Here is a 27,474-nt window from a genome sequence, read left to right as displayed (position 1 = left end):
ATGGGGGCTCCTCCACCTAAGACAGAGGGACCCTGGGTCCAACTCCAGAAACTTCTGGCCTCCTGGCTGGTCAGAGAGCCGGACTGGGATCAGCATGTGGACGAGGCCCACATGTTGCAACAGAAGAGGTAGGCTGCCTCCCACCCCTCCCCGACCTCAGAGCCCTCTGATCCACTCGGGTGTATCTACCCCTTGGAGCAACCTGGAATGCATTGCCAGGCACTGGGCTGTTCCCAGCCCACTCGTTACAAACCCCAGCTGCGTCTTTTCATGGGCAGGGCAGGAGGAGACTCAACGTAGATTCCAAGCCTGGGACAAAATGACACCGCAGTTCTAACCTGCCGGCCTGGTGGTGGATGGGTATGGTGGAGAGAAAGAGACCGGACCAAAAATGACTGACCGGGGATGTAGGAAGGTGCAGGCTGATAGGGAACAAGTTACTGGTGGGGAGGCATGAGATCCTACAGGTTGGGGAAGACTTGTCCCCTGGAGAAAGAGTGAGGAATTCCCATTAGTATGAATGAAAGTTGACTGTGTGAGAGGGGTGGAGAGCTCTGTTTTGTATTACTTCTGGAACCGACCAACTGATAAGGGAAACTCAAGCTTATCTGCCTTTTGAGAGTCTACCACCGTGTCCAGGCCATATCCCGAGGACACAGAGATTGAATGAGGCCTGTACCTGCTCCTGGGACGCCTTCAGGTCAGGTGGGGCTGGTACACCTGGGGACAGATCATTTCATGGAAAAGTGGCCAGGGCCGGGACCCATCCTGCAGGTGGGCCTCTGCCTCAATGCATTTGGGGAACTGGTCGCCCATCAGAGAGCTGCCTAGGGATTCGGTGAGCTGACAGTAGCAGGTCTGTGGTCTCGCTAGGGCTGGCTTCCGGCAAGGGCGGTCTCTGCTGTTGTCAACTCAAAATGCTTCATTTTTGACATAGGAGTCCCGCATTTTCATTTTGCCCTGGGCCTCACAAATTGTGCGGCTGGCCCTGGGGACAGTCTCAGTCCTCATTTGGGAAGGGCTCTCTGCTTGCTCACCAACCCCCACCCCAGCCCCTGTGAGGGAACTTTGGCCTCCCCACCTCCCTCCAAACTTCTGGGTGAGAGTGGGGCGGTCTTGGAGAGAGAGCCGCGTTCTGGACCTCCGGTGGGCTAGAGGCCTGGCTGCTAGGGCTGTGTGTGCTGCCCCCAGAAGAAGAGGTGAACTCTGGAACCCTAGCCCTGGTTGCCCTGAGCGGGGCGGACTCCCACTGGGTGAGATGGGAGGGGGGCTGGCCCGTACTCTGCTGGTCCCTCCTGAGAGTACTTTTCTAACTGACAGACTTGAGCTCTACCTTAAGACAAAAAGCTGCTTCTTTAAGTAAAAAAGTTCTTCCTTTGGCTCACAGGGCAATGGGATGCGAGGATCTGGGGGCTTGGGGACATCACGGGAAGCACTGGTCAGTGTCTTTGTCTGACTTTCATCCCCCCTCATGCCCCTCACTGCCTTGTGTTCACCTTGGGAGCCCACATGTGCTTGCCCAGCAGGATGGGCTTCGGTTTTATCTCTCGTTTGGTTCGTGGAGGTAGGGGAGAAACAAAGATTAATTGACAAGAGTCACTTTAGGTTCGATATCTCCTCGGGCTTCTGTTCCCAGAGAAGCCTGAGGCTATGCTCCTCCTCCGTCAGGAATGGGGTAAAACACAGAAGGACTAGACCGTCTGCACCCCTCTCCAGGTCTGTCCTTCCCCACCGACAGCAGGGATATGTATGTCAGCAGCCCAGAGGGGTATTTGGAATTTTGGCAGCTTGTAAATTTCCCAAGTCCCAGCAACGGGCGCATCTGGGCCTCTCTGCCCCTCTGGTCTCTCAAAGTTCCCCTGGCCCAAGGAGAGCCGGTTCAGCAGGCCTGGGAGCAGGGGTGAAAATATTGACTCAGCCTAGATGGATTCAGACAGTCCAGGCCTGATGGCTTCCTGTCAGTGTCACCAGGGCCCCCTGCTCAGCAGCTCAGGCCTTCTGCCCCCCACAGAGTTTCCCGCCCACCTGAGGCTTGAGCAACACCCCCCTCCCTCTACCCCACACTGGGGAAAAGCTGGCAATGATAAAACCACAGGGGAAGCCCGGAGCCAGGCTCATCCCAGTCTGACCCTCAGCTAGACTCCAGCAAATAACTCTTTCCAACGTGTCACTGCACACCTTGTTTGACTCCTGTCCGTTCCATGTAGAAAACATCTCTGATCCTCTCTCTGCTGTTGGCCTCTCTGTGATTCTGCCTCCACCTGACCCATGTTCACCTGCTCCCAGGATCCAAGAGTTTCCGCTGCTCCAGGCAGCCAAGGAAAATGACCTGTGTGTCCTGAAGAAGCTTCTGCTGGACCGAAACTGTGACTTCCGGCAGAGAGGTGGGACGTGGCTTGGGTGTGACAGGAGGAGGGCCAGAAGCGCCTGCCCGCCTGACCCCCAGACGCTGAGGAGGTCTGCGGGGGGTGGTGGAGAGTCCCTCCAGCTGGAGCCCCTTCCTCGAGAGGCCCCAGCAGGCCCTGACACCCCATCTTACTCCACCACAGGAGCCCTGGGGGAGACAGCCCTGCATATAGCCGCACTCTATGACAATCTCGAAGCCGCCATGGTGCTGGTAGAGGCTGCCCCGGAGCTGGTCAAGGAGCCCACCTTGTGTGAGCCATTTGTAGGTGAGGAGCTGCATAGTAATTCAAGTTGGAGACAGGATGGGAGGTGCCAGTGTCACCTCTTAACCTGGGCCTCTCCAAGAGGAGAGACGGAGGGTTTAAGAAGGTTGCTCTTGAGTTGGAAGGAATGTAGAAGTCCTGGTCTTGGCCTTTAGCATCCGTGACTTTCTTCAGCCATTCCTTATTTCCTTTCAATGCCTCTCATGTTCCCTGAAGGACAAAACTCTGTTTCTGTTTCTCATAGCAACATTAGAGTGGTCATATGTACACCCTACCCACAATAATCAAGAGGTGGGGACAGTGAGGTAGACAGCCTATGGGACTAATCGCCTGCAGTCCCAGGCCACCATGCTGAGCCAAGGACAGAAATCTATGCCAGGACCTGTCAGAGACCTCCTGTCTGCCAGTGGGATGCTGTGTCCCTGCAGGATCCTGGGGACAGACCCCATGACTGAGAGCTCTCTCTGGCCAGGTCAGACTGCACTGCACATAGCCATCGTGAATCAGAACGTGAACTTGGTGCGAGCCCTGCTTGCCCGTGGCGCCAGCGTCTCTGCACGAGCGACAGGCACAGCTTTCCGCCGCAGCCCCCGCAACCTCATCTACTTTGGTGGGAGCAGGGCCAGGGCTGGGAGGAAAGGGGCGTGGGGAGGTGGGCAAGAGCCAAGGGAGGGGGGCTGAGGAGGGCTCCAGCCCCGGGAAAGCTGGAAGGGGTCAGGCCTTACAGGGCTTAAGACCAGAGCCAGTTCTCCCCATGGCGCTTGCTCCGTCCCTGCCTCTGGTTCTGCTGACAAGCGTCACCAAGCCCAGAGCTCAGATGTGGGGGGAGGAGGCAATAGCTCAGGGACACTGCCCATCCCGTCGGGTACTCATGCCACGGAGCCCTGTGTGTCCACAGGGGAGCACCCTTTGTCTTTTGCTGCCTGTGTGGGCAGTGAGGAGATCGTGCGGCTGCTCATTGAGCATGGAGCTGACATCCGCGCCCAGGACTCCCTGGGTAAGAGCTGGGGTGAGGAGGGGAGCTGGGATGCTGGGGCTGTGAGGGCAGGGACCTGGACAGCCCCCAGGCCTGTCTCGGGGTGGGCAGAGGGAAGAGCAGGGCCTTCGGTGCCATGGCCATGCGACACCTGTGTCCCCCGCAGGAAACACCGTGTTGCACATCCTCATCCTCCAGCCCAACAAGACCTTTGCCTGCCAAATGTACAACCTGCTGCTGTCCTACGATGGGCACAGGGACCACCTGCAGTCCCTGGACCTCGTGCCCAATCACCAGGGCCTCACCCCCTTCAAGCTGGCCGGCGTGGAGGGCAACACTGTGGTGAGGGACGCTCCCTGGGCCCTGTGGCCTCCTTCTAAAGACCCTTCTTCCTAAGCCCCCCACAGGGCACAGTCCCTTACTCCCAACTCCGTGGCTATATGCTCGGCCCCAGGCTTCCCTGATTCGGAGCTTGGAGAAGGGCACTCTAGAATATCTGCTCTGGTGACCTCAAGTGCTGCTCTGTCGGCCTGTCCTCTTCTTTCCGATCTTGAGAGGGTTGGTGGGAAAGAGGGAGAAGCAGAAACCAAAGGAGGTTCACGCAGCAGAGGCGTGGGGCTTGCTGACTGCCCGTTAGTGCCCAGGAGCCCACCGCTGCCCTCTGGGAGGTGTGGTTCCCGTGGCCGCTCCTCACGCTGACCCTCTGACTCACCTCTGTGTCCCCCCAGATGTTCCAGCACCTGATGCAGAAGCGGAAGCACATCCAGTGGACGTACGGGCCGCTGACCTCCACTCTCTATGACCTCACGGAGATTGACTCCTGGGGGGAGGATGTGTCCTTTCTCGAGCTCGTGGTTTCCTCCAAGAAGCGAGAGGTATGGATGCCACAGTGGACCTGGGGCTGTCAAATATCCAAGCAAAGCCTGTCCATTTCCTTAGACCCTGAGCTCCAGATACTTCCCTGCCTTTTAATAGTTGGGCATGAGAACAGAACCATGGGACCTTTGGGAGAAAAGTCCAGACTGACTGCATTTTCCCTCTGCCCATCTCCAGCCTCTCTGCTTACATTTGTCATACTATTGTTTTAATCGAGGACCTCTCCAAATGGAAGTCACTTCCTATCATTCATTCTACATTGAGCACCTTCTGAGTCCCAGCTGCTGTAGAAGGAACTGAGACTACAGAAATAAATCGCAGTTCCTGTCAGTCTGCTCCTCAAATTCTGGTCACTGTCCTTAGTAACTGCAGTGTGTACAACTTATGCCATTAGAGGGGTCTGGATTGTGCACAATGGCAGCAAAATGGATGTCAAGTAACTTTTCCTGGGTGGGCCACAGAAGATGTCACAGAGGAAGGGCTTGAGCTGAGTCTTCAAGGGGGAGTTTGAAATCACCAGAAAGGTGAAGAAAAAGAGAGCTTTCCAGAGAGGGGGAAACACCGATACCATTCAGATAGGACTGAATTGAGTTAATAGGTGGGAAAGGAAAATTTGTTGAAGACTCTCGTAGAGAGGAAAAGATGCTTCAAGCCCTCAGGAACCTCCAAAATGGTGACAAGATATAATTTCTGTTGTTTATCTGTGACACGACAATCCTAAGAACCCCTCTAGGACTGTAAATCTTGGATAGTTGTTAGTAGTGACAGATAGAAGAAAACCTGAAAGGCCTGTTTGTGTGATTTTGCTTGCAGAATATTCCTGGAAACAAATAAACTTCAAGCAGGATTTCTTGGGAATTAGAACCCCAATCTCTCTGTGGTGCCTGTGTGGCTCAGTTGGTTAAACATCTGGCTTTGGCTCAAGTCATGATTCCAGGGTCCTGGGATTGAGCCCTGCATTGGGCTCTCTGTTCAGCGGGGAGTCTGTTTCTCGATCTGCTCTGCCTGCCACTCCTCTACTTATGCTCTCTCTCTCTCTCTCTCACTATGTCAAATAAATAAGTAAGTAAGAAAATAAATTAAAAAAAAAAAAAACAATCCCTCTGCATGAACTGTGCTAACAGAAATCCCAGGTCCCCAGTTTCAGCGAGCTCTGTGTTCTCCAAGTTTTATTCTTGCCTTGATCAACTACTTTTCCCTTCCCTCAAAATTCCCAGCCCCGTTTACACCCCTCCCAGCTCTCTCCTTTCGCTCCACCAGAAGCCCAGAAGCCCACATTATGGCAAAAACAGGTTCTCTGGCTGGAGCTGCTTCCACTTCCTGCCCTGAGCTGCCAAACATGTCAGAAAATACCCGTCTCCTCTCCTTCCCTCTGGGTTCAGTGGAAAAGATATTCTTTTTGCTAATGGCTAATTCCTCCAGCTCTGCTTTGAATTCAACTTTTCTGACTCTCTCAGATGGCTTGTCCCTTCTGTCCCTCTCTCTCGTTTGTGCTTAACCCCTTACCATGTACTTATATCAGAGTCCCAGCCCACCCTGGGGGCTTAGATTATTGCCGCATCCAACCCCCGTGCCTCTATTGCGCCTCTCTGGTCCACAACACTTCCAGAGCAAATGTGACTGCTTCCTTGCTTGTGCCCCCAATGCTCCCCATTGCATTTAGAAAGATCATTCAAACTCCTGACTAGGGCATTCACAATGTGCAATGGTCTGCCTCTTATCTATGTCACCGCTTATAACTCCTGCCTGCCACTCCTCACAGGTGCTCTCATATCCCCAGACACCCCCGGCTTTCATTTGCAGATGACCTCTCTCACCTCCGTGCCTTGGCAACTGCTGCTACTTCATGGAAGGGTCTTCTCAAGCTCCCTCTCTTCATTCCACTAAGTACTGCTCATCCCTCAAAATTCACTGGTGCTCGAGTGCCTTGTTTTAGTTCGATGATAGTTCCCCTGTAGCACTCACATGAGGCTCAGCATAGAGTGGAATTTACTAGTTGTCTGAAAATGAAATGGCTGGCTAACCGAATGAAAGATGATAGCGCCGTTCGTGCCCGGCCCTCTGGGACCTGGTGGGAAATCCTGCCTGCTTCACTGGGCTGGCCACCCCCATCCGTACTCTGCTTCCATGCCAGGCCCGCCAGATCCTGGAGCAGACCCCGGTGAAGCAGCTGGTGAGCTTCAAGTGGAAGAAATACGGGCGGCGGTACTTCTACATTCTGGGTGCCTTGTACACGCTGTATATGATCTGCTTCACCACCTGCTGCATCTACCGCCCCCTCAAGTTCCGCATGGGCAACCGCACAGACCCCCGGGATAATACCGTCCTCCAACAGAAACTACTGCAGGTGACACCTCTTGGAAGGGGGTGGAAGGGAGTGTAGGAGGGGATGCTGGTGCTGGAGAGCAGAGGGGAACCTGGGAAAGGCACTACGCACTGGGCTCCAGCAGCTGCAGGCTCCTGATCACCCAGACACAAATTAGGCATGAGATAGGAGACCAAAAAGGTGACCTGATAAGCAAAAGCACACTTGTCCAAGGAGCCGTAGTTTTTCTCACTAACCCTGAAAGAACACTTGGTATTAAGAACACCATACATTTGTCAACTTCCTTATAAGTTGCAAAGCTTGTTGTTCTAAAAGAAGGAAAACTGTGCTCCAGACACATTTCTGAGTCCATTTCTGGTGTGTGAGGGCAACACAGACATCCCCTCTGGCCTACGTTCTCTTCTGTATGCTGTCAATATAAGGGAGTTGACAATAATGTGTTCTCTGCCTGACCACCTGCCCGATCTGCTGAAGAAGGCTGCCCGGATTAAGTAGCAGGTTGCAGTGAATAATTTTTGAAGTTCCGTTGACACCTGTGGGCTTGCCATTCTGTAGTGTCTTTCAAAAACCCAGGGAGGTGAGGATGGCTCAGTAGAGGTCTAGAGGAGGTCTGAGAGTTGGCTGTTGAAGGGAGCAAACTCTCCTTCATGGGTGACAGAATGAGTAGACTCTAATTAGTGCTCCCAAGCATATGCAGTCAGCAAGTATGGCTGCGTTGGATTGGTTTCCTGTTCGTGGGTAACCAAAATTGTTGTCCTGCTGACCTGGAATAGCCAAAAGTGTGTGCATGTATATGGGCAGAAAGCAAAAGACAGAGGAAGAAAGAATTTTTCCGGGTAAGTAAGCGCTAGGTGACTGGAGGCTTATGTTGTACACAGGCTGGGCCAGCCACAGGCATGATGCAGCCTAACTAGGAAGAGGGATCATTTGGGTCAGAAGGAGAACATAAGCTGTTTGCCCAGTCAAGGAGAAAAAACTCAGAGTCAGGTTAGTGGAAGGCACAGAGAAGCAGCAGAGCAAAGCCTCACTGAACCCCAGAGGAGGGCAAGACTCTCCATCTCTCTTGCTTCTTAACCACCTCTCAGTATGTATTCAGTGTCCTCATGGGTCCAGAGCCAGTCTCTGACCAAGTCGAGTGTGCTACCTGGAGGAGACAATCCTGAGTGTGGTGGGGCTGCCTTGTTAGAGTGGGCACCCATGCGTTGGGGGAGGTTGTGTCCCATGCATCTCAAAGTGGGCATGAAGGTTGGCCCCAACATGGAACCCACACAAGGAGAAATAAGGATGTTGAGGACATGGCCCAGTGGGGTAGGCAAGGAACTGGAAATGGGGAAAACGTATACACATGAATGAGTTGAGGGCAGCTGGGCTTTCCCAACATTCTAGACCCTATTTCTCCGATGTCTTGTTTTCCCAGTCCTCCTTAGTCCCAAGCTTACCTGGGGATTTTTTCTGGGTTTAGAATGTAGATAGCATTCTGGCCTAAGAGCTGTGTGATGCTGAACAATTGATTACTTGGAGTCTTCTCTATGTGCCCCCTTTCTCTTTGGCACAGGACTAATCTCTTCCTTTGATCCAGATGGTCTCTAGTTAGAAGATCCCTCGCCCCTTGCCACAGGACTAAGTGGAGCATAATTATAGCTGAGAACACCTCCCACTCCCTCTTTTTTTCTTTCCTCTCCTTTCCTCCCCCACTCTTATCATCTTTACCCTTTTGTCTTCCACCTAGATAATAGATTCTTTAGGCCAAATGGAAGACTCTTAATTTTCAAATGTTCCTTTCTTGGTGGGAGAGAGGGGCTCAGAGATTAGGAGTGCTTCTGTAAGGGGTTCAGGTAGCGAAGACCAACAATGGTAGGTCCCTATTGTTTCGTGTTCCTCCTTGATGGGTGTCCTGAGTTTCTGGTTTATCTGTGTCCTCTTACTCATTAGTAAGCCCATCTGGATAATATCAGGGACTCCTAAATTTATCACCATGGTCTGAAAGATCCTGCTTTCTCAATGTACCAGGCTTGTTAATAATAGGAAATTCTCTCTCTCTCTCTCTCTCTCTCTTTTTTTTTTTTTTTTTGCTTTCCATTACTTAAGAGTCTTAGAAAAATGAAAATGCACCAATAATGTCTTGATTTGATTAGTGTAATTGTTGACATGTTGGTTAGTCCATGGAGCTTTATCTTAGACAAATGAATACTTTACTATCCAATTATACTAATAAATCTGTGCACGCAGGGCTCTCAGTCACTGACGGATTTCCCCTGTGGATCTCATGGGATCCACGAGAGCAGCCCAGCATCACCTTCTCAGGACAGTTGAAATGAGAGGAAAAACTTATCTGTCTATATGTGGTGGTGCAAATGACACAAAAGTGGACAGAAACGAGGATGGAGTGAATGTCTCTGTCCAGTTTTAGCGATATCTTTGGGGGTTACTGCACTCTAAGATGCCTCATTGTTCAGCTATAAAAGTTGTGCATTTCCAGAGTTTCCTAAGAACTCTATTAATTGAGTTGATTTCCTACCTCCATTCAATGTCTACTTGGTTTAGGCAGAACGACATACACTGTAATGCTAGTTCTCTTGAGTTTCCAGGTGAGCAGAAGGCACCAAGTATAGGAGTCAAGTGGCTTGGGTTTTAGTCCTAACTCTGAAGTAGTTGTTCAACCTTGCATAGATCCTACCTCTTACTAGATCAGTGGCTTTTAACCAAAATGGGAAGATGGTAACAATATTGCTTTCTAATAAATCAGAATATGTGAAGATGCGGCCCCCTGTCAATGGTATTTTTAAGAACTCTTTGAGTGATCCTAATATTCACCTGCGGCTGGGAACTACTTACTGGCTTCTGTTTCTGAGACCTATTCATCTACAACTTTCCAGTCTTAAGTCAATCCCTCTGATCTTTTAGTTTCCTGATGTGCTGTTCAGCAAGAGGGCATTGCTCTCTCATTGAAATTCTTCTTTGTCTCCTGAAGACTTCTTCGATCTCTCTCCTGCCCTTTTCCCAAAAGCATTTCACTAATTTGTTCATTAAGCAAATAATCATGGAGAGCCTGTAGAGCCTGGACATTGTTGTAGGCATTAGGAATTTATCACAGTCTGAGCAAAACACACATGATCTCTGCCCTTTTCGAGTCTACAGACTGGTTGATGTTAAGTGAATGAATAGAAATTTCATCACGACCTGTGATTGTTACAATTCACATTATGGTTTCGTATGACAGGAAAAAAGACAGGATATTATGAGAGTTTAAAAGAGGGGCCTAGACGTGCTGAAAAGCCAGCAACGGCTTCCCTGAGGGACATACCTAAGCCGAGAGCTGCACACCAGTTAAAGGTGCAGAGTTAGTCCTAGGCAGTAAGCATGCACCCAAAAAAACCCTGCCTTAGGAAGAACTTTGGCAACATCTGAGAACCAAAAGAAGAGCTAGAGCACAGGAGCTGGGCGGGGCGGGAGCTGCCAGATGAGGTTGTCCAGGCAGACCCTACTCAAATCATGAAGGGCCTTGCAGGCCATCTTGAAGATTTTACTTTCTATGCCAAGGGTAATGGGAAGCTCAGAAGGATTTTAAATAGGGGAGGGACTTAACAAGACTTTTGATTTAGAAAAATGTCTCTGTTTGAAAGGTGGAGAGTAGATTTGAGGACACCAGGGTGGATGTGGGGAGACCAGTTAAGAGGCTGTTATGGTTCAGCAAGCAAGAGATAATGGTGGGTTGGCCTCGGGATGTGCTGGGGGCGGGGTTTGGCATCACGATGGCACAATGGATTAGATAAGCAGGGAAGTGAGCAGACTGTGGCGGGAATGACTCATAGGTTTCCATTCATTTAAATGAATGAAATCTTGCCATTTGCAAGGACATGGATGGAGTTAGAGAGTATAATGCTAAGTGAAATAAGTCAGTTAGGGAGACAAATACCATAGGATTTCACTTACATGTGGAATTTAAAGAAACAAAACAAACAAAGGAAAGAAAAGAGACAAACAACAACAACAAACAAAACCCCACTCTTAACAATGGAAAACAAACACGATTATCAGAGAGGATGGGTGAAATACGTGAGAGGGATACAGAGTACACTTACTTATCTCAGTGGACACTGGGTGATGTATGGAGTTGTCGAATCACTGTATTGTACTCCTGAAACTAACTTAACACCGTATATTAACTATAGTTATTTTTAAATTTTTTAATTTTTAAAATATAGAAAGAACAGTGTCCTAAGAATAACTACAAAAGCAGCAAACAAACTGGATAATTCAGGAATCATTTATTAAATATTTGCTTTGGGCAAAAAAAAAAAAAAGTTGTCCTCCTGCTGTCATGGTCAGTGGGATTGATTTGTCTACACATCATTATTCCTCACAAGCTCTGAACAACCCAAAACACCGCAGCTATTTGAAAACCCAATGGATAGCCAGCTCTGCACAACATGGTTCAAGAATCCTAAGCACCTTACTGGGGACAAGCACAGCAAATTAAAGAGGAAAAGAGATGAACAGAAGTAGGGAGGCTGGTAGGTAAAAATAACATGTGCTAAGTGCTTGCTTTGTGCACTTGACACGCATTTACCAGTGCTTGTGGGAGCTGATTAAAATGCAGATTCTGACAATAAGGCTCCAGTGGGACCCGAGATTTCCAACTAGCTACGGGGGATGCTGATGTTGTGATTCCATGGGCCACATTTTGGATGACAAAGCCTTCTATCATTTAATCCACACAGATACCCTAATTACTAAGGAAAAGTATCACCATTTTAAAGACATTGAATCTGAGGTCAGGAGAGGTTAAGTACTTTGGCAAAGACACTCAGCTGGTAAGGGCAGCCCTGGGACCAGGATTTTGGTCTACTTCACTGAAGAACTTCGCCTTTAACCACCAAGCTAGGCCATTTGTCTCTCCGGAGCGATGTGCTGGGTCCCAGTCTTCTTTCTCTGTGGTCCCATTGCGTGAGAAACTCATGTCTCCAGGCTTTGAGGGCCCCCTGGGGCCTGCCAAAAGCTCCACTTTGTCTAGCTATACCTCATCTCTCACTGTCTAGATGGGGGACACCGAGGGTTAGGGACAGCTCTGGTTAGGAACCCCTGCACACTCTAGAGGATCAGAGTAGCCTCTCATTACGACCCAGCAGGACTTTTTCTGGGAACGTCCTTTGCAAGTGGGGGTCTTGGGGAGGAAAAGAAGGTCTAGGACTGGAAATTGAGCACCGTTTCTGCTGTCTTGCCACTTCTTCTGGGTTGCTCGCGCTCTCTGCCCTTCTCCGCATGGTGCAGGTGACTCTGACTCTGCTATGCCCACCCACTCTGGGCATTTCCTTCAAGGCAGTGAGTTCAGCCAGCTGGTAAATGAGAGAGCAAGGTCATTAGGCTCACTTCCATGAAGTATGAATGATCAGCCTCCTCAGGGGATTTGGTTGTTGACAACTGAAATTCCAAGCGTATGATGATGTAAAGAATTCCAGTCATTAATGAAAGGCATTTATTTTTAGAGGAGCGGGGTAGAGTATTTTCTCAGTGCATTATTAGCCAGGCCCTCTTAGGTGACCTTGAGCTACAAATCTCAAAATCCTGGAAAAGCCCAATTCTTTGTGACCTTTTCCCCATTGGCTTCCAGGTGGGTTTCCCCAGTCCCGCTTCCTGATTCCGTCTTTATCTCCCTTCTGCAACTCTCAGAGCATGCTCAGCTTGCACCCGCCTGCTTACCCCGTCCTTTCCCTCCTTCCTTCTTTCAAACGAATAGAGCATCCTCTACACGGTGCGCTGTGCATTGTGGCTGAAAAGGAGTGAGATGCTCCTGTTCTTAGGGAGCTCTGAGATTACAGGTGAGGCATGGAGTACCCTGATAATTATAGTGTGCTGGGTAAGGTCTGTAAGCAGAGTGGTGCCAGGTGCCTAGGGGAGAACCCCTGAGCTGGGGTGGAGTAGCAGGAGAGGAACCCTAGGAGGAATGCTATCACCTGACTTTTAAGGCTTAAGGTGAGCCAGGAACTATGATGAAGGAGGGCAGTTTAAGAAGAGGGCATAGTCCACAAAAAGGCCTGGATTAACACCCAAGAACCCCAATAGTTCAGTGTGGCTGGAGCATCACACAGAACATGGGACACAGAGGAGGAACCAGACCAGCAAGGGTTCTGTACATCACGACGTATGGTAGTCCAGATCTTATTTTTTTAAATTCTCATCTCCCAGTGGCACTTCTAATTAAAGGAATATAGGCACATGATTTAAAAATCAGAGGGCAGGCATAATGAAGAGCGTGGGGGGTGGCCCCTCTTGACATATGTCTTATTCCATGAAGGCAACCAGGTTTTACCTCTTTTCATTCCTGTTGTTACCGCCACCCTGCTGAATAATATGCTTCTGTCTTTATTCATTAATTAAATTTAGACATTATCAATGGGATTTCTGCTATGATAAAGACCTTAGAGCATCCTCCATTCACATCTTCCCTCCATTTCTTTTTTTAAAGAATTTATTTATTTATTTACTTATCTATCTGTCTGAGAGAGGGATTGAGAGAGAGAAAGAGAGAGAGCATACAAGCAAGGGGAGGGGCAGAGGGAAAGAGAATCTCCCACAGACTCCCTACTCAGTGTAGAGCCCAACGTGGGGCTTGAGCCCACAGCCCTGAGATCATGATCTGAGCCGACACCAAGAGTCAATGCTTCACTAACTGAGGGACCCCAGCACCCCTCTCCCTTTCACTTCTATTCTGAAGACTTAAGGCAACAAGAAAATATAGTGAACAGGGATGCCATGTCATGACGTTTGCATTTTAGAAAGACCGGTCCAGAAGCATGGTGGGGAGTGGGCCAAATGAGGGAAATGGCTTCATGGTAAACCAGATGACAGATGCCACAGGTTTGCATTAAGGGAGAAGTGCTGTGAATTGAGGGAAAGGGTAGTGTTTGAGAGAGAACTGGGAGACTGAATGAACAGGGCCTCAAGAATGAGTATGTCTTCTACTTTACTTTGTCAACCAGACCTGATCCCAAAACCATTTTATGAAGACCACAAACCCCGAAAGCTGTGGATCAGCCTCTCAATATAGACAGAAAACCTTTTTTTTTTTTTTAAATTAACACACAATGTATTATTTGTTTCCAGGGTACAGATCTGTGAATCATCAGTCTTACACAATTCACAACACTCACCATAGCACATACCCTCCCCAATGTCCATCACCCAGCCGTCTTCTCTCTCCCACCGCCCTCCCCTCCAGGAACCCTCAGCTTGTTTCCTGAGATTATGAGTCTCTTTTGGCTTGTCTCCCTCCCTGGTCCCATCTTGTTTCATTTTTCCCTTCCTTCCCTCCATGAACCCCTGCCCTGCCTCTGAAATTCCTTATATCAGAGAGATCATATGATAATTGTGTTTTTCTGATTGACTTATTTCGCTTAACATAATACCCTCTAGTTCCATCCATGGTGTTGCAAATCGCAAGATTTCAACTTTTTTATGGCTGCATAGTATTCCATTGTATCTGTATACCTCTTCTTCTTTATCCAGTCATCTGTTGATGAATATTTAGGCTCTTTGCATAGTTTGGCTATTGTGGACATTGCTGCTATAAACATTCAGGTGCACATGCCCCTTCGGATCACTACATTTGTATTTTTTTTTTAAGATTTTATTTATTTATTTGTCATAGAGAGAGAGATCACAAGCAGACAAAGTGGCAGGGAGAGGCAGAGAGAGAAGCAGGCTCCCCGCTGAGCAGAGAGCCCGATGCAGGACTTGATCCCAGGACCCTGGGATCATGACCTGAGCCGAAGGCAGCAGTTTAACCCACTGAGCCACCCAGGTACCCCACTACATTTGTATTTTACAGTAAATACCCAGTAGTGTGATTGATGGGTCATAGGGTAGCCCTATTTTCAACTTTTTGAGGAACCTCCGTACTGTTTTCTGGAGTGGCTGCACCAGCTTGCATTCCCACTGAAAATGTAGGAGGGTTCCCCTTTCTCTGAATCCTTGCCAACATCTGTCATTTCATGACTTATTAATTTTAGCCATTCTGACTGGTGTGAGGTGGTATCTTACTGTGGTTTTGATTTGTATTTCCCTGATGCTGAGTGATATTGAGTACTTTTTCATGTTAGACAGAAAATTTTGAATTCAATCTCCAGAGAATAAAATTCTCAGAAATTCAAAGGAAAGCTCATTTCCAGCTTGAGTTTAGGGCTTAACTAATGGAGGTGGTTAATGAGGGGAGAATTATTATTATCAGTTCAATAGACATCAATAAGTCTTTCATCAAAATTCAGTGCTCCTGTCCATTTTTTAAACATGAAAATCTCAACTTTGAAAAGTTTTCTATTCCAAATTGAGAGCCGACCTTACATATATAAGTGTGAAACACTAGAATTCCCCCTTAAAACCAAAAGAAAAGTAAAGTGTTCTAAAAGTCCAATGGTTCCATTATTTTTTCACCTTTACTGAGGTATAACTGACCAAGAAAATTGCATGATACCGAAGGTATACATTGCAGTGATTTGGAGTATGTGTACAACGTGAAAGGGTTCCCACCATCTAGTTCATTAACACACTCATCACCTCACATATTTATTTTCTTTGTTAGTTTTTGATGAGAGCAATTTAATTCTACTCTCTTAGCAAATTTGTTTAAAGATTTATTTATTTCTTTTAGAGGGAGAGAGAGAGAGAGAGTGCAAGCAGGAAGGGCAGAGGGAGAGAGAGAACCTCATGCAAACTCCCCGCTGAAGGCAGAGCCCCATGCAGGGCTTGATCTCATGACCCTGAGCCAAAACCAAAAGTCGGACACTTAACTGTCTGAGCCACCCAGGCGCAATTTCAGTTGTATAATACAGTGTAGTAATCAACTGTAGTCATGTGTATGTTAGGTTCCTAAGTCTTATTCATCTTATAGCTTTAAAAGTGTGTACCTTTTAACCAACTTCTCCCTATTTCTTCCACTCCACAGTCCTGCCAACCACTTTTCTATTTTCTGTTTCTAGGATTTTGACTTTTTTTTTTTTTTTTTGGTTCCACATATAAGTGATACCACATGCAGTATTTGTCTTTCTGTGTTGGGCTTATTTTACTTACGATAATGCCCTTAAGATCCATCTATGTTGTCACAAATGGCAGCATTTCCTTCTCTTCTTATGGCTGAATAATATTTTATTGTGTATATGTATACCATTTTTTTTCATCCACTCATCCATTGATGGACACTTAGGTTGTTTCCATATCTTGGCTACTATGAATACTGCTACAACGAATATGGGAGTTCAGATATCTCTTCAAGATCCTGTTTTTATTTTTTCTGGGTGTATGCCTAGAAGTGGAATTTCTGGATCATTAGCAGTTATGTTTTTAATTTTGTGAGGAACCTCCATACTTTTTCCATGGTGGCTGTACCAATTTGTATTCCTACAGTGCATAAGAGTTCCCTTTCTCCACATCTTCACCAAATTGTTATCCCCTGTTTGTTTTTTTTTTTTTTTATGATATTCTATCAGGTGTGAGGTGATAATACCATTTTGGTTTTGATTAGCATTTCCCTGGTCATTGGTAATGTCGAGCAACTTTATATGTCTTTTGGAAAAATATTCATTAAGTTCCTCTGACCAGTTTTTAATTAAATTGTTTTTTACTTTGTGCTATTGAGTTGTATGAATTGCCATTATTCTTATTGCGATTTTCACACATATATATTACTTTTTACTTTCTAGAGAGAGCAATTAAAGACAAATAAAACCCCTATGTGAGGGTCTTGTGTGGTGATCTTGGACAACAGTGAGGAAGGGGGCCCACAGGAGACTGTGGCACTGTCTGGGCTGGTTTAGGGGAGAGGACTTTGGGGACAGAGTTGTGGAGGCAGCTACTTTAGGGCAGTCAGATCCCAGGTGGAGCTGTGACAAAGCTTGGGACACCCGTTACTCACTGGTGAACTTGTGCAGAACTCCTACTTGGTTTGTTTTTGTTTTATTTGAGAGAGAGAGAGAATGCAGGATTGGGGTGGGGGACAGAGGGAGAGGGAAAGAGAGAATCTCAAACAGATTCCCTGCTGAGCACAGAAGCCCCATAGTGGGGCTTGATCTCCCCATCCTGAGATCAGGACCTGAACCAAAACCAAAAGTTTATCTCTTAACCATCTAAATCAGGCACCCCAGAACTCCTACTTGTAAAGGAATCTGTTAAACAAGCAGAGGTGTGGAGGTGAGGGGAAGCCCCAGAAGAAGAGTGTGGTGACCAAAACTGTCCCCAACCATCTCCATGGGTTGGGGGTTTCACCTTTTCATCTCCTGGGGGACTAGCACATGCCCCTCTCCCACTGTCCTCTAGGGGCGCTGTGATTCCCCCCAAAATGCTCAGAGCCAACTTGTGCAGTTCCTTTACTTAGGTGAGCCAAGAATAAAAGATTGGTGGCGGTTTTCCAGACATATTTAACCAAGATACAAACTTGTAAAAAGAATTCAAAATTTTTGTACAGACACATATTTGGCACACATGCTGTTATTTTATTTCTATAGTTAATGTACTTATTATTTATCCTACTCACTACCTGACCTCAAAAGGAGTTGGAATGTTTTACAATTAAAGAGAGATGCTATAGGACCATTAAAATAAAGAAAAAGAACAAGGCTCATGAATTGAATTTCAGGACAGAGGTGGGGGGATTCAGTTAGACCTGAGTATAAAAAACAAAAACAAAATAGAACAGAACAAACAAGCAATGTCGGATCCTCCTTGGAAGCAAGACAAAAGGGAAATTGTCCAGTTTGTCAAGAGAATATCAATTCTCTGAACAAAAACAACAAAGTCACTGAAGTCTAGCCACAGGTGGTTAGATCACATTGTTTACCAGGAACATAGACACCAGCTCTTTTTCTGATCTCTCTTGGTCCCTTGGATTTACCTGAAACATTTCTATCCTCTGCTGGTAAGTCTGGTCCTACTCTTCCGTGAAGGCTATCTTCTTGGCTGCTTTGGAGCTGTCACTTTCTGAGCAACCATGGGGCTCCTGGTGGTACCTTCTTTATATCATTGATCACCTCCTACCACATAGCATCTCTTCCTATTTCAAAGCTGTGCCTCTGATTAGACCAGTGAGTACATTCTCCAAGCACCCTGCTGAGGGATGCTTAGAGGTTCCAGTTTATCAGCAGAGCAGAGATGATTAGCATTCCTTACGCCTAATGAGGGATCACATCCTTCCTAGCTTAGATCATCAACTTTCCCACTGGAGCCAGGGACTCTCAACTCTTTTCTTGGGTGCACCACTCAGAGAGGTGACCTTAGAGAAGGGAGTTCCTCGAAGTTTAAGGCATACCTGAATGTGTTGAATTTATTTGTACAATTTCATGGGAGGGGGTGGGAATTACATATATACGAACACATTTTTCTGGTAAAAGTGCCCACAGTCTTAATGATACTCTCCAATGGACTCATAACTCCCAAAAAAGTTAAGGATCATTATTGTAGAATTCTATCACTGCATATGTGTAATGTTGTAAGACTTTCTCTGTGAAATCACATGCACATAAGGAGGATGGTCTTCTTTTACCTTGACCTTAGGGCTATATCTTCTATACCCACTGCTCAGGATAAGGCTAGGATAAAGGATAGGGATAAGGATAAAACTTAACTAAAATTAAGTTTTCGACCCTTCCAAAACTAAAACCCATTCAGTATCTCTGACCCTTTTTTCTGACATTTTTTCTGTTGCCAAATCATAATGAAACTACAATTAATATATCTACGGTGCTTTCTGGTTTATAAACTACATCCGATAGATCACCTAATATGATCTCCACAATAACACTGGAAGGTGAAGCGTTCAAGTTTCCATTTTACAGATGAGAAACCTCAGACGCAGAGAGATTCGGTGGCTTATTCAGGTTTTGCTAAGATTAGTTGGTTCTGGGTCCATTCTGGAATCTGAATTCTGTGATATGTTTACAGTTTAATCAATCTTCCAAGGACCACAATGAGATTGGAAAAGCTGGACTTTCAACATAGTTGAAACCATCCCAAACCACTAATACTTCTTCCTGTTGGTTTAGCTTTCTCGACTCAATGCCCTGAAATGTGATCTCAGCCCCTTGGTACACACATCATAAATTACTGCTCATCATATGTATTATAATGATTCGCTAGGGGATAGCTCACATTATTAGCATGTACAACACATATTAAGCCTTGGATACACAGACTAATGCCCCGATCACAGAGTTAGCCACAATAACAAATACAATAGTGGGGGTTGGGAGGTGTGATGGTGGTAATGGGAGCTTTTCTTTATCTGAGATGGACTTCAGTTGCTTTAGACCACTTGCCGGAAAAAGATTTGACTCTTAATCCATCAAAAAGTGCTTATCCTGAACTACCCCCACAGGAAGCCTATGTGACTCAGGAGGATAAAATCCGTCTAGTGGGGGAGTTGGTGACCGTCATGGGGGCTGTGATCATCTTGCTCCTAGAGGTGAGGTACCATCAAGGTCCAAGCTGAGGCCATCCATCTGGGGTCCCAGACTGAGCTGCAGTCCACATTGTCCTTTTGTTTTACTCCCTCTTCCTAGATCCCAGACATCTTTAGGGTTGGTGCTTCTCGATATTTTGGACAGACTATCCTCGGGGGACCGTTTCATGTCATCATGTAAGTGTCCCTTCCTTTCAGTCTCCTGCCTTCCCTTGCCAGAATAGTTCCAGGTCTCCCATTTACTCTCTGGGACCTAGAGCTCAGTTGACTCTCACCTTCAGGGATTTCTCTCCAGTGGGCTCGTATGTGTGTTTTGGGTGTAAGGACTAAGCCTGCGGGGGTACTACCCCAAGTTTTCACCATGCTAGAGGGGACCAAGAATTTTTCCTCTCTCACTCATTGTTCTCTGCCCCCCACCTCCCCCCCAGCATCATCTATGCCTGCATGGTGCTGGTGACCATGGTGATGCGGCTCTCCAACATGAATGGAGAGATGGCACCCATGTCCATTGCCCTGGTGCTGGGCTGGTGCAGTGTTATGTATTTCGCTCGAGGATTCCAGATGCTTGGTCCCTTCAGCATCATGATCCAGAAGGTCAGTGCTTTCCCCAAAGCTTCCTCTGCCTTCAGCTGTAGGACATTTCTAGACAGAGGGAGGAAGTCAGAGCAAACAGGAAAACAAAATACTGCTCTGAGCGAATCTGGGGAAGCTAGGGGGCCTCCAGTCTAGCAGGATGTCTGCAGAGAGACAGGTGGAGCAGGGCCACTCCACCTTCCCTTCCCTTCCCTTTCCTGTAGATGATTTTTGGAGACCTCATGCGTTTCTGCTGGCTAATGGCTGTGGTTATTCTGGGATTTGCCTCAGGTAAGAGCACTCTCCCCTCTTCTACTAGGTCATGGGGTCCAGTTCTTCAGAAAGTTGGCTCACTCTTGCTCAGTTCTCATTTGTACTCTGTTTTGATTCCTCCCCCCTCCCCTGGTAGAAACTGACTAAAAAAGTACACTCATATCCATAGGATCAGGGTCACTCAGATTGACTTAGAAGGGAAACCATGTGCTCTGAATTTATGGACCAATAACATTCATGTTGACTAACTGCTCTGCAAGACCTTTAAAGAAGCGATAAAAGAAAGGCTTTGGAGAGAGAGGGCCATTATACAGGAAAGACTGGCCAGTTGTGGATCTCAGAAAACTATGTGGGCAAACAGAGACAGTGCAATATTTAACTCCTCTATGTTTACACTTCAGAAGGAGAAATAGAGAATTCAATAACACAAAACATAATTTTTTCTTCCTATGTGTGACTGAAATTGAGAGAAAACGAAAGAATCCAAGGAGGAGGTACCAAAAGAGATTCTAGAAAGTTTGAGAATGAGGGAGGATAACAGAAGAAAAAAAGCTGTAAAGAGAGTTTGAGGAAAGAAGGAGCTGGGTCTCAGTCTCAGCCCAAGCCACTGGTGGGGAAAGAGGGGCAGCATCAGGGTAGAGAGAGGAGCATAGTCAGAAAATAACAGCCAGCTTCAGAGGGAGGGTGAGCATGGTGAACAAGTAGGAGAAAGTTCTTATGGAAAGGTGCTAAGAGGATGGGAGAGCAGTAAGATTGGCAACTCAAACCCAGTCTCTAATGTCTACAACTGAACATCCATAAAACAAGAGGATGTCCTAGGCAGTATTTGAAGACATCCCCCACACACAATTCTAAAAGACCATGGCTTTTAGTACAAAGGACACTATTCTTGTCCTAAGAATTCCCATTTAACAGGGATTCCCACCAAATAGTAGACCAAAAAAATACCCCAAGATCTGAGCTATGAATGGGTAAAACTGTTGTAGTCTGCCTATTTGGAGTATTCCTTCTGTATTCCTTCTCCCCACTCTCCACCCCATCTGCACACATCATAAATTACTGCCCACAACATGTGTGTGTAGTTAACATAGTATGCATATGTTGTATATAGTATATGGTATCATGACTTGGTGTCTACAGAATGAGGCCATGATGACGGAGTAGCTTTCTGTAGATGTCCTATACCCAGAATCTCCTAAACCATCTCTTCTCGGTTGTTGTACTTGCTTTTTGATGCTTTGTCATAGACCCTATTTCCATTCTTGAGATCCTTTAGTTTATAGTTCAGTTCCCCATACAGACAGGAGCCTTTTAAAGGGTCTAATGCCATAGTACAGGATGTGCAGTATTATCCAGCAGGCTACACCCTGAGCAGGGAAACCTTCTCCATGAGGGTCCAAGATCACCCAGGGAATCTCAGAGTGATGGATGGTTATCTAAAGGCCACTGAGATTTTTTTTTATAGGCGCTTTTCTTTTAGTCATTTCATATGTCAATTCTTTGAAATTGTTGGAGATTCCATGTATTCTTGTATCAAATCATCTTTTAAATATTCTATTTTCTAAGATGTGAAAAGCGGTTAGGTGACTTATTTTGTGCGTGTGTAGTAAGTCACCTAACTGCTTTTCACTACACACACACAGACACACACACACACACACACACACACACACATATATATATATATTTATAATACACACCCATACTTTATATACACATTTTGCTAAATGACTATTACAATTGTCCAGAATGATGAACTTGGTCATCTGACATCTCAGGGTTTGCCAGATCCACATGTAGAATATGACTTACATGTATACAGTCACATATGTACATTTATGGGCTTATCTGTGTGTCTGCAAGTGTTTAAGTATGTGGAGATATGACTAGGCCCATACTTATTGTGATAACTCCCTGTTTCCCCACCTCCATGCCCACTTCCTGGGCGGAGCAGCGTTCTATGTCATTTTCCAGACAGAGGACCCAGCCAATCTGGGGCAATTCTATGACTATCCCATGGCACTGTTCAGCACCTTTGAGCTTTTCCTCACCGTCATTGATGGGCCTGCCAACTACGAAGTGAACTTGCCCTTCATGTTTGGCATTGTCTACTTTGCCTTCACCATCATCGCCACACTGCTTATGCTCAACCTATTCATCGCCATGATGGGTGACACACACTGGCGGGTGGCCCATGAGCGGGACGAGCTCTGGAGGGCCCAGGTGAGTTTATTAGTGTTAGTCTTACTAGGGGAAGAGTATGGAGAGAAAAATCAAAGTGGGATATGTTATGGTAGATGACTCTTAGGAGAGTCACAGAATAATCCAGTGGGGTTGTCACCTCAACAAAGATATATTTGGTAGAGGAAGAGACAAAAGGAGGGAAAATAGTATGATAGGAGTAGGTTCAATACCCAAGAGCTGAAGTATTGGTCACAGGGGAAAAGTAGGTCTAATAGTCAACCTTGGGTCTAGTAAGAACTAGAAAATGTCTTGTTCTTATATATTCTAGTTTTTAATTTTTTTAATTAGTTATTTTTTAAAGTTTTTTTTTTAATTTTTAAACAATCTCTATACCCAACATGGGGCTTAAACTCACAACCCTGAGATTAAGAGTTGCATCTCATGCTTTACTGATTGAGCCAACCAGATGCCCCTATATATTCTAGTTTTTAATTTGGACCTTATCTTCTATTTTTCTCCCTGTTTCTCTGTGATTTTTTCTTTACATCATTAAGGATAATACAGTTTTAGAGTTGGAAGTATCTTTAGTGGTCCTCTGGTTGAGCTCCTAACCAGAGATAAATTATTCATTGGTCAAAAGGTCATTTAATATATTCTTTACTGCTGATTAGGACCTTATTATCATATGGTTTTGGATAATGGTTGGGAGGAGGAGAGCTTTAGTCTTATTCCAAAAGTCTTTGTTACTAGAAATGTTCATGTTGCATTGAGTTTAAACCCATCTTTCTACAATTCCATTCTTTGGGCCCAGCCTTTTCTTCTCATACAACACAGAACATACTCTTCTGTATGAACACCATTCACATTCGAATACAACCATCATTTATCCCCTCAGACTTTCCATTCACTTAATAATAATTACTTAGAGCCTGTTATATATTGGGAAATGTCTAGGAGCTGGGGACACCAGCATGAACACAGTAGATGTCATCTGTGTCTTCATGGAGCCTACAGTCTGCTTCAGAAGACAGCCATGAAATGATGGACTTCCTGGAAGCCTGTACAATTACAGTAGTAAAAGTGTCACAGAGAAGTAGAAGATGCTAAGAACAGAATGCAACAGAGCAGTCTGATGGGAAAGTTAGGAAATGCTTTTCTGATGGAGTAGCATTTAAGATGAGTCCCTAAACCTGGGTAAGAATTAGCCAGTTAAGAAGAATGAGAGAAAGAGATGAAGGTTAGGGGTTGTATCATTCAGGACTCTTGGCTACAGGGACAGAAAACCAAACTCAAATAGACTTAAAAAAAAAAAAGGCATTGGGAGGAGGCTGTGTTGGTCCTCATAACTGGAAAGTTTAAAGTACTAAACCAGCTCTAGGCGTATCTGGCCAGAGCTGTATCTCCATTTCCCACATGACATTAGTTTCTATGTTTCGCTCTCCTATCCAGACTCTCCTAAGTCACTCTCTCCCATCATGTTGGTGAGATGTCTTCTAGAAGCTCTAAACTCCCAAAGGAATGAGTAGATGTTCTGCGCTGCACAATTCCAAGGGCCCCTTTCCTGTAGTAATCTGTGTGCTTCCTGATGCTGTACAATATGTAACCCCTCAGAGAGCATCTGTCCCATGAGAATCCAGTGTAAGCTCCATCTCACTGCAACATAGTTCCATCCGGTCTAAGTTCCATAAGCACATCCCTGAATTTGAGGTTAAGGCCAAGGACTGGCGAGTGGTGATGGTGGTGCTGAAGTTTAGGGGAGAATAGACTAATTAGCCAGGCCTGTGTCTACCCTAACTGATGGACGGAGTGGTAAAGGGGCAATGTTCTTTTTTTTTTTTTTTTTTTTTTTGACAGAGAGAGATCACAGTAGACAGAGAGGCAGGCAGAGAGAGAGAGAGAGAGAGAGAGAGAGAGAGAAGCAGGCTCCCTGCTGAGCAGAGAGCCCGATGTGGGACTTGATCCCAAGACCCTGAGATCATGACCCGAGCTGAAGGCAGCGGCTCAACCCACTGAGCCACCCAGGCGAAAGGGGCAATGTTCTAAGAGAAAGGGGTTCTGTTACCAGAACAAGGGGCTGACTTATGGCACAACAGGACACATAAATGTCCTTTTCAAGATAAAGAAGGAGAAGAGTACTATAGGGAAAGGGAACAAATGATTAAAATTCCTGAGATTGTAGGAAACTTGGTGCAACTAAGAAAATCAAGTGGAAGAACATGACATGGGGAATTGGGCTACTTTAATGATTGCTGGTGCCTTCAACTAACCAAAGTCGTGGTCCTTTCAAAACTAGAGTGGTCCTGATAGGATTGGAGGAATGCAGTATAAAAAAGGGTCATGCCTTTCCTTGCTTTGGACACTATAAATGGAACCTCAAATTGAGCCAGGTGTTTTAGCAAATATACAATTTGCCCTTATCAAGATCATGATCAACTAGAACTCTTGCATCTTCGTTATGCAACTTAATTAGTGAAGCCCCTTTGCCATGTTCCTGTACTTATACAGATACTTTGGTCTTAAACATAAATGTGTAGGACCTTATATTTGGTTCTCTTAAATTTCACGTTTTTGATTTTTGGCCAGCATTCCAGTCTGATGAGATCATTTTTATATTGCTTCTGTCACCTCACATATTATATATCCCTCCCAGTTTTGTGTCACAGGCATATTTGATAAGCTTGTCTTCTATGTTTCATCTAAGTAATTAATGAGGGCTGGTCAAAGGACAGAATATGTGATATGCCACTAGAATTTTCCCTGCCAAGTTTACAGGCATTAACCCACTCTTTTTTTTTTTTTTTTGTAGGATACGGGTATTTAATTTGCTGTAAATTCCCTGAACATTAGCAGCATTGTTTCATCTCTACCATCATAGAGATTCTATTTAATCATTTCATTTAAATCAAGATAGCTAGTCTATGGCCTTCCTATGAAAAAGCAAATGAAATTAGTTTGGAGTGGCTCATTTTCTATGAATGTGAATAGTAATGTAGGGGTCATGGTTTTATTAAAACGCTCATAAAATATTCTCTCTCTCCTTTTATGATGGATGATGAGTAAAGCAGGTAGCATGATGCCTGGCACAGGCTAGGGCATGGCTAAATGACTGCCATCTCTCCAATCTCTGGTATCCTCATCGGACAGGTTCTTCTTTGGTACCTATGTCAGTGGCCTCCAGTGTCCCCTGAAACCTCATGACTCTTTCTGAGTTTCCTCTACCTCTTACTCCTCCCAGGTGGTGGCTACCACGGTGATGCTGGAGAGGAAGCTGCCTCGGTTCCTGTGGCCTCGCTCTGGGATCTGCGGGCACCAGTATGGGCTGGGAGACCGCTGGTTCCTGCGGTGAGTGACAGTGTATATATGTAAAGTACCAGCACGTGTGAGGCCGTGGGAGTAGGGTGACCAGTTCCACATTTATCACACATCTTTTCATTACTGAGATCCCCAGTTGGACCAAAAGGAGATGTCATCACTCTATAAAGTGAGACTGCATTAGTCTTTTTAGGGGAAGTGGGTGGAGCTGATGAGGAGGGTGACAAGACCGCTAATAGTTGATGCCAGGTTGTGAGTACATCAGGGCAGTAACGTGTGTGTGGCTGTGTATGTGTCCATGCTCAGATGTGGGCATGGGCTACCCAACTCATTCTATTTTGTTCCTACCTGACCCCCATTTCTGGTATATTCTTGCCTTGAAGCTAACCTTCTCCATATTCCACCTTCAGCTCCTGACCATGGTTCTTCCCACGCTCTCCTTTTTCTCTTTCATGTTCACTACTAAACACACACACACACATGCACACACACACACACACACACATCCCACTACTTTCCAAATCCTGACTGCTTACCTCTTTGGTCTCTATCCCACTTTACCCTCCATTCTACTGCACTTCCATTCATTTGATCCTGGGACTCTGGTCCTTTCCTTCCCCATCCTCTTGGTCCTGTTTCCTCCGTGCATTCTTTCTACCTCTCCTTCTCATCACAGTCCTTCTCTCTTCACCTCAACTGAGACCCTTCCCTTTGCCCTCCTCAGAGTTGAGAACCACCATGACCAAAATCCTTTGCGAGTGCTTCGCTACGTGGAAGCTTTCAAGGGCTCAGACAAGGAGGATGGACAAGAGCAGCTTTCTGAGAAACAGCCCTCTGTTTCTGCGACTGAAAGTTGGACCCTAGCCAGAGCCTCTCTGGCACCGCCTACCCCCTCCCTGTCCCGGACCACATCTCACAGCAGCAGCCACCGGGGCTGGGAGATCCTTCGTCGCAACACCCTGGGACATGTGAATCTTGGGCTGGACCTTGGTGAGGGGGATGGAGAGGGCAATATCTATCATTTATGATGAGGATCCTTGTTACTGTTGGCCTGACAAACGGGTGGGCCTAGCTGGGGACAGTGCCTAATTTTCATGCCTGTTAATCATGGGGAGGAGGTGAACAGAATAATTCTTAAAGTCCATATCTCACCCTTCACATCAGCATTTCTGGAGATAGGCAATGGGCATCTGTTGCCCCACATACCTCCTGGGTTCCCAGAAGTTCCATATCTTGAGGAAAAATGGTATCTCTTCAAGCAAAGTTGGATTTGGCCATCAAAGATATGAGGTAGGGATGCTAGAATAACATGTGGATCATCTTTCTTTCTGCCTCACGCAGCCCCTAGAACATAGTAAGCTGTGAAGCCTGCCTGATTCCACAAGCTTACCATGGGAAGAGCCAGGCTTGGCACTGAGGTTGTGGCCCCTCCCTTTTTCTTGTACCCCTGTAGGACTTTCTCCTTACCTAGCAATCAAACCCCAACTAGAAAATTGCAAGGAGAAATGTCCTTTATTCTTGTCTTATTTTTAATAATGTTATTGTGGGAAGATACACATAACATAAAATTTACTATTTTAACCACTTTCAGGGATACAATTCAGTGGCAGTCAGTCCACTTACATTGTTGCCTCACCATTGCCGCTCTTCATCACAGGACAATTTCATCATCCCAAACTGGAATTCTTGTATTCATTTAACATGAACTCCCCACCATCCCCTCTGCACAGCCCTGATAATCAATATTCTACTTTGTGTCTATGAATTTGCCTACTCTAGGTACCTCACGGAAGTGGAATCACACATCACTAGTCCTACTCTGCCTGGTTTATTTCACTTA

The 27,474-nt window shown here is 46.1% G+C and overlaps 1 protein-coding gene across 1 annotated transcript; it reads left to right on the top strand.

Moving 5' to 3' along the window:
* Nucleotides 1–26,662, top strand: TRPV5 (transient receptor potential cation channel subfamily V member 5; the record flags this gene model as incomplete). Its single annotated transcript, XM_080818230.1, has 15 exons — nucleotides 1–128; nucleotides 2,287–2,384; nucleotides 2,550–2,672; nucleotides 3,142–3,279; nucleotides 3,568–3,666; nucleotides 3,812–3,987; nucleotides 4,374–4,520; nucleotides 6,656–6,868; nucleotides 19,209–19,295; nucleotides 19,393–19,469; nucleotides 19,721–19,886; nucleotides 20,090–20,156; nucleotides 22,093–22,361; nucleotides 25,558–25,664; nucleotides 26,359–26,662. 15 exons carry the CDS (start codon nucleotides 1–3, stop codon nucleotides 26,660–26,662), a joined length of 2,199 nt encoding a protein of 732 aa, XP_080674356.1.
* Nucleotides 26,663–27,474: the final 812 nt, after the last annotated feature.

The sequence above is a fragment of the Martes martes genome (genome assembly GCF_963455335.1).
Source record: "Martes martes genome assembly, chromosome: 11".
Classification (NCBI taxonomy): Eukaryota; Metazoa; Chordata; class Mammalia; order Carnivora; family Mustelidae; genus Martes; species Martes martes.
Note: the sequence above shows the minus strand (reverse complement) of the source record. Positions and strands in the feature narration are given on the sequence as shown.